This window comes from Dendronephthya gigantea, unplaced genomic scaffold (genome assembly GCF_004324835.1).
Source record: "Dendronephthya gigantea isolate DGI-Jeju-01 unplaced genomic scaffold, DenGig_1.0 000067F, whole genome shotgun sequence".
Classification (NCBI taxonomy): Eukaryota; Metazoa; Cnidaria; class Anthozoa; order Malacalcyonacea; family Nephtheidae; genus Dendronephthya; species Dendronephthya gigantea.
The window spans coordinates 1,152,381-1,166,762 of record NW_021163077.1 but is presented as its reverse complement, the minus strand read 5'-3'; the positions used below and the strand labels follow the sequence as shown (position 1 = coordinate 1,166,762).

The 14,382-nt window shown below is 37.7% G+C and overlaps 1 protein-coding gene across 2 annotated transcripts in view; it reads right to left on the bottom strand.

The window, feature by feature from the left end:
- LOC114530851 (acetyl-CoA carboxylase-like) overlaps positions 1–14,382 on the bottom strand; it is a 34,106-nt gene that overhangs the window by 16,600 nt on the left and 3,124 nt on the right. Inside the window, exons 1-25 of one of the 2 annotated variants that reach the window (XM_028552440.1) lie at positions 14,180–14,269; positions 11,103–11,159; positions 9,741–9,869; positions 9,111–9,230; positions 7,927–8,008; positions 7,244–7,563; positions 6,604–6,656; positions 6,106–6,262; positions 5,488–5,601; positions 5,101–5,160; positions 4,915–5,006; positions 4,762–4,831; positions 4,445–4,608; positions 4,127–4,277; positions 3,597–3,700; positions 3,284–3,365; positions 3,119–3,189; positions 2,597–2,671; positions 2,077–2,227; positions 1,608–1,651; positions 1,439–1,529; positions 1,295–1,363; positions 449–595; positions 211–330; positions 35–135 (exon numbers count right to left, since the gene is read on the bottom strand). In XM_028552440.1, the coding sequence (XP_028408241.1) occupies positions 35–135; positions 211–330; positions 449–595; positions 1,295–1,363; positions 1,439–1,529; positions 1,608–1,651; positions 2,077–2,227; positions 2,597–2,671; positions 3,119–3,189; positions 3,284–3,365; positions 3,597–3,700; positions 4,127–4,277; positions 4,445–4,608; positions 4,762–4,831; positions 4,915–5,006; positions 5,101–5,160; positions 5,488–5,601; positions 6,106–6,262; positions 6,604–6,656; positions 7,244–7,563; positions 7,927–8,008; positions 9,111–9,230; positions 9,741–9,869; positions 11,103–11,159; positions 14,180–14,239 (2,684 nt within the window). In that variant the 5' untranslated portion in view covers positions 14,240–14,269. Of the gene's footprint in view, positions 1–34; positions 136–210; positions 331–448; positions 596–1,294; positions 1,364–1,438; positions 1,530–1,607; positions 1,652–2,076; positions 2,228–2,596; positions 2,672–3,118; positions 3,190–3,283; positions 3,366–3,596; positions 3,701–4,126; positions 4,278–4,444; positions 4,609–4,761; positions 4,832–4,914; positions 5,007–5,100; positions 5,161–5,487; positions 5,602–6,105; positions 6,263–6,603; positions 6,657–7,243; positions 7,564–7,926; positions 8,009–9,110; positions 9,231–9,740; positions 9,870–11,102; positions 11,160–14,179; positions 14,270–14,382 lie in introns of those variants that run through there. The other variant, XM_028552439.1, reaches the window with a different exon arrangement.

The following is a 14,382-nucleotide window of genomic DNA, read 5'->3' as shown; positions in this document are numbered from 1 at the left end:
CAAACTAGTACAGATTGTATATCATTATTTATACCGTTGGACAAGTTGGACAATGCTTTGGGTATTCAAAAAGAATGCTTCTCGATCAGCTCTCTTGGTTAACGTTGCTGCATGGGCGTCCACGACATTAGCAATCTAGCAAAAATGGACTCCGAATGTAGATGAAATATGAAAGAACCGATTGTACAAGACAAAGACAAAATGACCAACCTGTTGACTAGGAAACTGACTGAGGACTGATGTAATGTTGCTGGCGTAGTTCGCTAACAAACGATGAATGGCTTCCTCGACTGTTTCAGGGATACGACCGGAGATGGAAGAAAGGAGTTCCTAAGCAAAACAAATAGTTGGTAGTACAGTAATTGTTAGTACTTGGCATGGTATGCCTCTGTCAGTCAATACATAACATTAATTGTCTGTATAATGTTATAGTCCATGTGAACCCAACCTTGAGTTCCATAAGAGGTAATTTAGGGTCTTTTAAAGTCTTGGTTAAGAGCTCGACATTTTGGTCCAGAAATTTCGTGAAGTGAGGTTCCTCAGCCGCATAACCAGTCATGACGTGTTGAAGGTTCTCTCGAGCTGTATGGAAAACCTAAGCAGAGAGGAACAGCCTGTAAACGAATGTTTCACGACGTTGTCATACAGAAAAGTATCTTCATATTTATATCCTGGGGCCGGTTGTATGAAAGCCGGATAGCGCTATCCACCGGATAGTGATTTTTTCAACCATTCTAAAAATGCTTGAAAAGCGATAGAATCTCAGCTTTGGAACTAAATATTATTAAAGAGGATCCTCGACTCAGGAATACTAAGATTTAATCAAAGCTATACCTAACAACAGGTGATTTAAAAGCGATTGAAAAAACACTATCCGGTGGATAGCGTTATCCGGCTTTCATACAACCGGCCCCTGGTCATCCCTAACGTAATTCTATCATTTTTCAGGAAAACTATCTTCATATTTATACTCATATGTACTTTGTTGTCATCCCTAATATAATTTTATCATTTTTCAGGAAAACTATCTTCATATTTATATTCATATGTACATTGTTGTCATCCCTAAAGTAATCTCGTTAACTAACATTTTCCGTCCGTTTTTCTTACACGAGACCTCGTTTTTGAGGAAAAATATTATATCTACTCGGATATCTATTAACTGATAACATACATTAAATATTCCGTGTATTGTTTCGCTTGAAAATGGAGTTTGCAAGATGCATTAATTCAGAGTTTGCTTCGAGTTCTAGTGTAAAAAATAATCCTTGAAAGGAATATTTTACCAGTTTACCTGGTGAAGTTTGTCGCCTTTCACTGAAGGCCCTTTCAAAATTGGAAATTCTCCTTGATAAAGTTGTGCCTGTCGGGGGGAAGAGAGATAAACTCGTTATTTCATGTTTAAAACAAGAAACTTTTCTTAGGCTTCCATTCTAACCTGAGTCACCCTGTTCGGATCGTCCAACTCTAGGCTAGCGACGACAGTGCCTGGGTCAAGCACGGCGTTTGGAGATTTAATGAAATGGACACTGGAGATAGCAAAGAGGAGATTAATGAATACAACAGTGCAATGAGTGATGAAATGAACGATGAAGAATTGCTCTTACCATCCACTTTCTGCCACTGTCAAAGGCATCACCATTTTCATCACCTAAAATGTGAACACGTTCTCCAGCTCCCATGAACTTAATCATAATCCTAACCTATCTTGAATCTAAATCCTAACTTCAATCATTATTCCCAAGTTCAATTTAAATCCCTGGACATTCTCCGCACCAAACTGAACTCTGAACTAGTATCAACTTTAATCCCAATCCTTAACCAATCTTTAATCCTAGCCCTAATCCTAACTTCAATCTTAATCTCGGTAATTAGCTCAACTTTATTCCCTATCATAAACCTAACTTTAATCCTAATCATAAACCTAACTTTTGTCTTAATTTCCCATCACTAACAGAACTTTAATCCAGACACAAAAACCCCCAGCAACAGACAACCCCTATGAATTACGAGATCAGAACCAGGGGCCAACTTATATGATAAATGAACGGAATACCAGCCGGCAACATTGCGTACCTCGATTTCAGCGTACGTTTCACCCTGGAACACGTGACCACCATCCTCAACTGTATAAGCGATGAGCTTTCCCGCTGATGGCGATCTCAATTTCGAAGGATCATTTTGCTTTTGAAATACACAAGTCTTTCCAGCAATGGTCAAGCGATATCTAAAACAAAATACATTATTTCCTGGTTAAAAGTTCATAATGAACAACGTTATTTGTCATTTGCATGCGGTGTTGTGTTTATTGGAATGAGTTTTGCGTAATTCGGTAAACAATTTCTTAAATTTACAACATTTAAATATCACTTTCGACCAAACAAATCCTGATGGAAAAGAAATTGGTTGACATACCAGTAGGTATTATTTTATTATACGAATTTTTTTCAGACAAGAAGATAAATAACTTCTCTTCCAATGCACTTTAGTAAAAAAGCTACAGGATGGCCTGGTCCTGCATCAGTTTTCGGCTAATTACATTGCTAGTTACAGTTTCCTTACAGTTAGGTATGTATGAATGTAAAAAATGCCACACCTATCAACCTCTTCTTTCATGTACGTGGTGTAACAACTCCCATCGTAGCATATCAGCAAACCTCCATCGCTTAACCTGCACGAGGGTCAAGAAAAATGTGAACAAGACCTATTCGAGAAAGAGCAGGCGACCTAGGGCGAGTTATACGAAAGCAATTGTCCTTTTATAAATTTCCCAAATTTCTAAAATCATTTGTTTATTTCACTATACAAGGTACACGCTAGCGATATTTTTCAGTCAAGACAAATAACTTTGAAACTTTGACAGCAGAAAAACCAGACAAGTATCGTTTTTACGTGACTTGCAAAAGGCCTCTCGCTGTTTTGAATAGATCTATACATATTTTAAAACGTTTTCATTCTTTCTCCCAGAGATTCCCCTCTCTTTCTAAACATGCCGGCACTTGGAAATCAGTGTTTCATATTTCAAAACTACTTACTGATATCAACAAAGAAGAGGGTAATTCGAGAAAGGTTATACGAAAAGCCTGACTTATTATTGCCTGTTGGATTGCAGTCATACCTATGTACGTCCACTTCAACTGTCGAACTGTTCATTTCAAGTAAATGCGGATTTGGACCTATTTTGGAAACCTATTAAACAAATAAACTATGAAACAAATATCTGATCTATTTCATGATCTGTAGAGAGGAAGGGATATGGTAGAGAAATTCACACATGACTTGCCTTCACACAATATTTGTCATTATCATAGATAAGTTCTACACACTCTGTATTGGTCAGCATATGTGCTGGTAGAATTTGTCCCCTAAATAAAATTATTTTACCTACAATTTTAGTCGCCATGTATGGTTTTAGTACATAGTATTTCAATAAGGGAGCAAACACAAAGAGCTAGAGCTTTGGCTGTTCGTCATTTCTTAACATGCATTTAAATCATTATAGGGCGATGAGCCGACTCACTGCAACTCCCCCTATATAGTATATTAATGTATTAAGCTAATGTTTATTTGATTTTATAACATTTGTCATGATTTACCTTTCCAAGCCATGCTGAAAACTAGAAAATCTCTTGTTGATGTGGGAGTCAACGACATGAATCGATCCACAGATCACCGCAAGAATCGTATCTGGTTTCTCTGCCTGCATATGGGAAGATATGAAGGAGTTCATTTTTATCTATCAGGGTCGAAAGAAAGGGCGGGGATTACCCCTTGGGTAGAATATGATGCTTTTACAAAGGTTTGCGTTTAGTAGCCCTGTTGGAAACGATGCCCGCCCCAAAGAAATTTTAGAAAATGATCATTGAGATCTCAAACAGATAACTAAAGGTGGTGCAGTTGAAGTCTTCGTTCACAGTTCATCCTTTATATCTATAAAGGATCACTATGTGCAGTGAATATAGAACAAATGAACATCACCTATTCTATCTATATGACATGCACAAGCAAGGACGACGGACAAGCGGACGGTGTTTACCGGGAATGCTTCACCGGAAATGTTTTACCGGGAATGTTTTACCGGGAATGTTTCACGTATACACTGAGATAAGTGTGAAACACTACTCACCTGGACTTTCTCGGCAATCAAATGATCCAGCCATGTTGTGTCGAATTTATTTGTCTGGAATCTCTCCTCTTCCAAGAGTTTTACCAAATATTCGACGGTTGTTCGAAAGTCTCCTCGAATTGAAATCTCTTTTAAGGCCATAACCATGTTTCTGATAAAATAAATTGCTTTCTAAGCTAAATAATTGTTGAACTAGACATGGTCAGTCATAGCATCTTGATACTAGATTAGCTATACAGGACTTAGGATCAGGGGTTTCCTATGGAAGCATTCAACGATATGGTGCGGCTCTCTCGCAGTCATTTTTTGTTATCTTACCTCCGAGCGCGGTCTCTATCCTCGCCCCAGGCAAAACAATGTCCAAACTGCGAGTCGGCATACTCGTGCAATGCTCCTTCTGGCGCGACGCTGAAGTAACCCCAGACTGAGGAACTGCTGCGGAAGTTTAACTCCTGTACTGTGCCACTGCTTGGCTTGAATCCCTAAATAGTGAGAAATATAATTCGATGATATTATTAGTGAAACTAGCTGCATTTATACTACGCAATCCCGGTGAAGCACGTGACGTTGTTCATACTAGTTGGTTATATACCAGACCCAATTATTTCGTCTGAGTTTTGCTTGATAAAGTTTACCTCGTCCGGATTTTCTGCCGTGATTCTGGCGGCAATGACGTGACCTTTTGGCTTCGGCTGATTGGACGGTCTGAAGAAAAGAACCGAAATTTTAAATCATTGAAAAACAGAATCGTCTTCATCAACGTCCTGTTTGTCAAAATGAATTCCTACTTGGCAAAGTTTATTCTTGTCGTTTCATAATCTCGCTTGCTGTAAAGATTGCGAATATCTTTAATATTGTCCAATGGTATCCCCATTGCGATCTGAAAATAGATTAAAAACATTCATTTTTACAGGCGTATGTTCAGTAACGAATCAAGACACAAGGTGATTGGTTCGTGAATAATCTCCCCACACCTGCAATTGAGCAGCCGGCAAATTGATGTCAGCGATCATTTCTGTGCACGGATGTTCGACCTAATACAAAAAAATTCTTAGAATTGGAGTGTCTAACTAGATTTTCTTCAGACGAATTATGCTACAAAACTTTACACCTATTATTAAAGGCCCTGTTACACGGTGCAATTTTTCCTGCAACTTGCAATGCAATTCTTCTTTTGAGAGATGTAAATTTGGCAACTACCAAACTTTCGTCTTTATTACACTCCATGGCCCAACCTCGTACCCAGGGTCTTTTTACACCTACATTTTGATGGCTCTTCACTAATTTACATCTCTCAAAAGTAGAATTCCGTTGCAAAAAAAATTGCACCGTGTAACATGGCCTTAAATTCCTTGGCCTACCTGGAGTCGTGGGTTGAGTTCAAGGAAATAGTACTTCTGGTCATCAGCGGTATAGAGATATTCCACAGTTCCTGCACTCACATACTTCACTAATTTCGCTAGTTTCACTGCATCCTGAACAGAGAGGCAGATACAGATGCTGTATATCAAAAGTAAAAGGCGGACATAACAAAGGGCAGAGATACTTCTTTGCAACTGGGTTTTAAACTTAATATTAAAAAAGCAATAATTTTTACTTTCATTACAACACCAATTGTTTGTCATGCAGGACTGTCAATTTTTTCTCTGGAAAAAATAATGCTTTATAAACATACCGGATGGGAACGATGACAGTCTGATGACAGATAATTTACTATTATATATACAATAATTAAAAATTGCAATCATGTAAATTTTCTGATATACTTCATAGCTGTTTCTGATATGGTATCTCTCTTTTTCATTTTCAGATATTACCTCACTTTCAACTAACAAATTTGACAGCTTTCAACGATCTACCTTGTCCCTCACCTAGGTCTACCTTGTCCCCCACCTAGGTCTACCTTGTCCCCCCCCCCTAGGTCTAAACTACCGCTGTATTTCACTCGTGGTCTGTTGTATGCAAACAATGACTCGTACCTTTTCCATCTGCTGTAAAATCTCCGCCGGACAAATTACCACAGGCGCCTCTTCGATGATTTTCTGATGTCGTCTCTGCACGGAACAATCTCGACCAAATAACGATATTGCTTCCCCCGATCTGTCTGCTAAGATTTGAACCTCTAAATGCCTCGCTCTGTTAGAGAAAAAAACGAAGGTTTCAAATCGGACAAATTAAGATTATAATGTCATTGCATGAGATGTTCCATCGCAGCTTCACGATACTAGGCCAGCATTGCCTGCTAAACATTTTGCAATGTTAAGCAAAAAATACATCCCTCAAATCTACTATTTGCCTTCAAATATAAAAATAGGCGCCAACGAAGGTGCCATTATTTATCGCCGAGTAACTATTGCATTTTCTGCATTCTGATTGATGGAAATTTGTTCAGCTCTTCAGACTTAATTGTGAAGTAAAGAAAACTGGTTTAATACTAGGGATAACAGTTCGTTACGAAGTGTGTATATGCCTCTTACCTTGAAGCGACTTTCATGACAAATATAGGAGAACCAGGAACCTCTGTTTGAACCTGTGGGTACAATAGTCATGTTGCGTAAACAGATTTTTCATAATCTAGTGCCCACCTAGGTGTCAAAATATTTTGAGCATATCTTGGATATATCTTTCGAAAGATATATTAGAAGGGCCATGTTTTGTAGGGGGGAGAAATACAAAATAAATTTCTGTGGATTTTAGCGCTAACGAGGATCAGTTCTGAAAAAACTCATATTTGAGCTAAAAACGTAAAATTTTATTACTTGAGGCTGTTTTGAAAAGGAAAAAGGTTATTTAAACAAAAAAACCAAGATAGAAGATGCGATATTTTAAGATGAGAAGTTTTTCGTCATCTTTGGAACGATCTTAATGATTTGATGAGCGTTGCATAAATAAAAATTGTCTAATGAATCCTGCCATGTGGTAGAGTATATGCACGTATACAGATGTATTTACGAATTGTATGGGAATTGGTATTGTCATTTTAAAAAATGAAAACGAGTACTTAAGGCATATTTTAGCTCATTTCGCTGAAGGCGAGATATGAAATATCACGTTTGTACGCGTTTTCATTCAATCACATATACCAGGTGAAGTTTAGGGGCCTCTGCATCCTCTTACCTGTCTGAAGAAATTACTAAATTCATCATCATTATGCGCCTTTCTTATTCCCTTGCCTCCCCCGCCTTCAGAGGCCTTGATCATGACAGGGTAGCCAATGTCTTGGGCTATCTTCACTCCTGCTGTCGCGTCGGTAATGCAACACTTCTGATAAAGTTCTTCGGAGACGAGCTCACCGGTGTTCAGGTCCGAGGCAAGGGTGTTCACGTCAATGGTTACTCCGGATCCGCTCCACTTCAACGTTGGGATGTTTAAAGATTGCGCAACAATGGAGGATGCGATTTTGTCTCCAAGCGCCCACATTGCCCCTGCGGGGGGTCCTTGAGGATGGAAGGCAGAAGCATCATCAAAACTACCCACAGCATCTAAGGGCGCTTTCTTTGAGCGGGGATAATCGTCAAACCGGTCATATTTTAAGTATTTCGTTAAAAATCTAGCGGTGAAACTGCATTTTCCTTGACGGGCCGATGTAAATAACGATATACTTCAATGCAGAGTATTTAAAACACTCTAAAATACCTGTAATCTGTTAATACTGAAATTTACCAGGACTGGTCTGGCTGTTTTTACCGTATAAAGAGAAGCGCCCTAAGTACTGCAATCTAGGATAACGCTATCTGGAACCTATCTAACGCTATCTAGCCAAGAGCTATCCAGCAATAAAATTGACAGCCTGGTCTTACCCATGAACATGATGTTGTTTTTTTTAAGCACGTCTGGCAGTAAAGGATTCTCTGATGCGTGACCCCAGCCTGCCCATACCGCCTTGGAAAAAAAAACAAAACACTGGAGATTTCGATTATAGCAAGTGCATATGTAACATTACATGTTAAACAATATGGATAACTGAGTTCAACTGTCTGTCAATCTATTCATGCCTCATTCACACTACAAGCAAATCCGCCATTTTTCTTGCTTCATGCACTTTTGGGCCGCGAGCACTCCCTCCAGGAATTATTATATAGCTCAATGCTACTAACTTATCGCGATATGAAACTGAATATACTTAATACATAAACTGAGTACAACTGAATACCTTTTTGCGCTGCCGCCAGATATGGTCCCAATGGCTAATAGTAATGACCACTATCAATCACGTGACTATTAAACGTAGCCTATTTTGTTCACTTTCTTAATTGATTTTACCTACTCTTCTCATCTTGGCATAGTGTGTAAAGTTTGTCTAAATAACTTTCCGATTTCGTGAGATTCCTAGCAATTTTGGTTTGCCAATGTTTTCACCGAATGTCACTCTTAATTACTGAAATTTTTGAGCTTTTAGTAATCGTTCGGCACATTTAAAGCACAATTTTTGAATTGCGTGTCAATCGTATAGATCGTGAAATGAAATCAACAAATGGTAGAAAAATGTAGAAAATTGAAAATTCGTAACTAAAACGGTTAACCGCTAAGAGTACAAAGGTGGAGTGAATGTCGAGCTCAATATTGAGCCGTTTCAGTGATCACTGCCATTACCTATTGGGACCATATCTGGCGTCAGCACGAAAAAATCATGTTTCCTGCTTCACTTTTTCTGTTTCCAAACAATAGGAGCAAGTCCTCCAGGAATTATACAATTCAGTCGTTAGTAGCCATCACCAGTGGCCATCACAGACCGCAATATGAGACTGGACAAACATATTTTATAGCTACTTAGGTTTACACCGTGCGATTATACAGTAGTTGTATGTGATTCTTACTCTGGCGTATGTGCTGGAATAAACTCGCGTATAATCGTCATGTTTCAAGTCTGGCGGAATGAGCAAAAATATTGCATGGGCACACGTTTCCAATCATCAGAGTGACAATCGCATACAACTACCAGATCGTGTAAATAGTCTTTAAGACAAGCTAAAGCGGTGAATACCTGGACAGGGATTCTTTTGGCGATATCCAAAATGACGTCAACATTGGCATAGTTATTGTTGTTTGTACCTCCAGGTGCATGGACGTAGTGGTCAGCCAGCTTGATATATTCTGCATTAGCCTAAACATAAAAACGTCAAGATTTAAGTAGTAAATTAAGTAAAATATTATAAAGAAAGAAACTAATCTATCTGTGACAAGTTCATATGAGAATTCGTTCGGAATCTAGTGAGCCCGGTGCACTAAAGGCCCTCTCGAAAAGCCGTTATAAGACAAGCTGCAGTAGGGCGATGCATAAAGTCAGTTGTACTTTGTACAACGCTTGATGCAGCAGTTGTCTCGCCACGAGTTTGGCGGTTGCAAAGGCATTTTTAACCATGCAATAATTCTAGTGCAACTTGTCTCGCAATAGCGTTGGCGTTGCAAGACATATTGCATGAAAAATTGCATCGTGTAAAACGGCCTTGAAGGCTTTACTCTACTCATCGCAAAAACACACCCTGCGAAAAAATCAACACAACACAAAAGCATTTTCATTGGACGAGAGCCCTCGCACATCATACGTTTTAAACGTCACCACAACAATACAAACTAGCTTAGTGTAATTCGTGGCTGTGAGGATAGGATATACCTTCAGGTCCTCTGGAGTAACCATGGCAACAAAACGAATGGCGTGTTCGTTACCAAAAAGATCGTAGCACCATCTTCGTATGGAGCGCATGCATTTGACGGCAGCGATTCCATTATTGGCGATTAGAACCTAAAAGTACAATTATATGTTTGATATCATGCTTCAAGGCTTGGCGATGACAATAATGGTTTATAGTTATTCATAATATTAATGATGGAGTCATGATGATGATACAGACAATGGCGTATGGTAACTGCATGAATGATGGAAATGTGATCTAATGTAATGATAATTCCTAAAGAAAAATCAAAAGAAATACATATTTAATCTACGATTTAATCAATGTTATAACAGCCAACACAGATTTTCCCTGTTTGGATCAGTCAACAAGCACTAGAAAATATTCACGTCAGTGTTGCATCTACTGAAACAACGCGGCCGCAACAAAGAGAAATTTCGTCTTAGACCAAGACAAGTTTGTTTACATTTTCAGTAACCCAATCAGAATGCATAAATTTTGACTACTTCTGGTAAAAAGGTACACTATTTTTTGCATGAAGTATTAAAAATTCAGGCATTCTGATCGGCTTCAGCTATAAAAATGTAAACAAATATGCCGATTAGTTTAAAACGAAATCCCCTCTTGTTCACGGCCTCTTTTATTGTATATCCAGTAGTTCTTATTAAGGCAACATGGCATGCAGTTATGATAATGACTTTAATGATGATGATGTGATTGTTATGATTATTTTAGTAGAGATGATGTTGGATAATGATAGTTATGAGGATGTTACCAGGGACACAGGAGCGTAATACGGACATAATATCGAGTTTCCAAAATATTGTGATAGAAATTTTTCACAACTACAGTACATTTACACATTATGTACATGCAGTTGTATCGAAAGGGTCAATTCAGCTATTCATGCGGGGAAAACAAGGAGGGGTAATAGACCTTTTTCATAATGAAAGTTACACGAAGTTTGATTGGCTCGATAGTTCAGTGGAGCCAATCAAATTTCGTGTAACATCAGACTTTCCGCGTTTAACGTCATTATAAGAAAGGTCTATTGACCCATTTAAACTGGATTGCGAATAAATCATGAACATTTGTAAATATTTTTAGGTTCATATTGCTCGTCTCATTGTTTTTTTAATATGTTATCTTATTTTGTTGTTATGGTAATGGAGTTGCGGACTCGCGGACGTGACTAACACGTGGAAAACTACGAATTATATACGAGCATCACGCAATGTTAAACTGAAAACTTCGAAGCTGCAAGATAGTCCCCCCCTGGGCAAAAATCTGTGCGTACGGCATGCACTGGCTGGGTAATAATAATATATGGTAAATGTTTTTACCTTCTCTATTACTGTGTCACCTCCAAAACGTTTCACAAACTCGGCAGGCGAAGCGACCTATTTAAAAAAAAAATTGTTAAAAAACCTTCATCTATACATGTGTACCAGGCACGGCTTGCCATGCAATGACACGAAAGAAAACAGCTGTCAAAGTAAACTATCGTATCGCTAATGGATCCTGATTTGTTTTTAGCTCACAATCAGGTTACAAAAGTTCAGGGGGACCGAAAGAGAAACTGCGTCGTGCGATTGAGCTAAACGTCTTGTGAAATGTATTGACAATAAGCCATAGCTTTTTATTATCTAGCTATATCCGTAAATACAAAATAAATTGTATTTGCATGCATGTATGAACGTGAATCTAAAATTTTCAATTAGCATTATACTACCATTCGACTTTTAAAAGCACAAAGTCTAGCACTTGCTGGGATCATGCTATAGGAACAGCATACAACAAAAATATGATCTGCTCAGTTTTAAAAACAATATACCTTATGACCAGCCATAAAATAAACAAAACATTTTCGTCGAAAATACTGCGAGGAATAGATGAATTTGCTCAGCCTTGCATGCCAAATCCAAGAGATTGTTGTGGCCTCGCGTACAAAAAAGATTTCGCGCTACACCTCATTCAGTGAAATTGCTGTATCGCGGGAATAATACGTGTAAAACGGTTCCTTTAGCGTGGGCCACAATCTTATCTTATATATTCACACGTGCGCATGCATGATTATTTTCAAAATATCAGTTTTTTTAAGATTCATTCATTGGGCATCTCTTCAAGGATGCCACTGCGGACTTTCTTGAGAAAAATAAACAACATGCGTGGATATATATATATATATATATAGGCCTGGGATACAGTGCCAAATTTTCAGTCATCATATTTCGAATTTTGCCCGAGGTGATATCGTCGTTTTTGACAAAACTATTCTTTAAGACCATTACTTAACATTTTATATGCAGATTTCTAACCGTGATTATACATAAACTTTCAAACTGTATCTATGCATAAATCAGGCTATTGACTAAAAATGCTTTTGTTTGGGGGCTGGAGCAAGACCTCCGTTTGGAAATAATATAAGGAGCGAGACTGATGAAAAAACATACTATTATGTCTTTAGCTTAAAATTCAAAATAATGAAAGAAAATCTTATGGCCGCATATTTATAACAATTGAGAACTACAGGGCGTATCAAAAGAGAGGCAACACTTGATATTCATATTGTTACTAAGCACAATAATACAATAGTACTTCTAATTGTGTTAGCTCGATCACAAAGTGAATTTACTCCTTGCATGAATAGCTAACAATCTGAAGATAGTATATAAAGCAAATTCCAAGCAAATTCTGAATAAGCAAGACATCATGAGAATACAATAATGCATGCAATTAAACTATCACACAAGATTTTATCCCCTTGAAAGAATTTAAAAAAATATCATAAAGCGGTCAGTCGTCATAGTATTAATGCACCATAGAAACAAACAAACAGTGTTTTTGTTGAAAGAAATGGGCTAAACGCTGTAGGACATGGTGGCCAATATTTTTGTTGTTTTGTAGTATTGTATTTATGTAGATGTAAATGCAAATAAGATTTTCTTCTCGTAAGACCAAATATTTATCTATGAAGGTTGAAAATGTACCATGAGACACATTTTATTTAAATAATTACAGCGCATGATATTCAATTAGGTTGTGCATGTTACGCAACCGAGAGCTGAGCATGTCAAGCATTAAATTTATAACAATTGGCTGTGTAACTATCCTGTACAACGCAGTGGGATACCACGATCGCGTGGGCGGGAAAACAGCTGCATGCACCATTTGATGATGATGAAACCAATAAGGAAATGAGAAAAACTGAAAGATCAGCTATATTTATAATTTCTGCTATTTTTACAACAAGGAAGAAAAGATCCGACAAGTACAACAGAAAAAACAAGACAGCGAAAGTAAGAAAGCGTCTTCGAACAACTTTGTGTCAAATGTGATATAACAACAGCTTAAAATAGACAAGAAGAGCCTTCGTCAGGAGAGTTAATAATATCTTTCATGTTTACTCTCTCCAGACAGGCCTTAGATCGAAACGCCAGAAAGAGTTTTTGTCTATTTTAGAATATAATATAATAGGATATTTCCGCCCAGCCTATAATCCAACCATGTTTATATGTAACTCAATATTTGACACATACCCTATAACCTGTTTAAATAGTTCCTTTTTATATACATGTCTGATTATACTTCTTTCAGGCTAAGACAAATTTCAAGTTTCGAGATGTTTTCAGACCGTGCATGCATGGCCACACATAATGCAAGAATATTGCATTAAGTGGGTTATCTTCACTTAGATCAGTCAAGCCGACTCATGGATAGTGCACGAGCTAGGCCGATGGCCCAATCAAACACTGCCAAGACGCACTTGCATGAATCGAACAATTAAATTGAGTATTTCATTGAGTACTTAAAAAAATGCATGCAAATTAAAACTTTCCTTTAACTGAACAAATAAAGTTTTTTAATAAAGCTGTCCGTTTGCAAACCTTGCTTGCATAAACTTCATAAATCTGAGAATTCAGTACTTAATTTAATCCCTGACAGTTTATTGAAGGATTTTGACCTGAACAAATGCATGCACTTATTACATTGTTAATAGAGCTATATATTGGCCATTTACAGCGGTAATAAGTAAGCTCCACTACACTGTCCCTACACTGTATAAATCTATGAATCTACAACCCTAACAGTTTATTGACGTATTTTATTTCACTGTCAATAGAAATATATTGGCCATTTACAGCAGTTATAAGTAAGCTCGACTGTCCCTACACTTGCATAAATATGAGAATTGAGTACTTTAATTGTTAAACAAAAATTTCCCTGCAGGTTATATCATAATTGTACCGGCAGCAAACGTTTCCTGAACAAAAGTCAAAACAATAGCAACAGGGTTCTAGGGAAATGCCTATGTATGACGAGTTCATCTATGTACTGGTTCCTATCTTGCAAAAATCTTACAATCGAGAGCTTTGTTAAACAAATTAAGCTACTGGTTCCTCATGAAATAACCAAATACCTTGGTGTCATCTTTTGCGGTGCTGTCAGCCTGTATGCCGTTTTTCTGGAAACCGAACATTGCAACTTAATCGCATAAAAAAAAGTCCCAGCGACGCAGCGTCAGATTACAATGAAAATTTCACGATACGCGATGTAACCAGCAAAATCTCCGCCGAAATTCGATTTTCAAATGTCAATCCACACGGTATATTATACCATGAC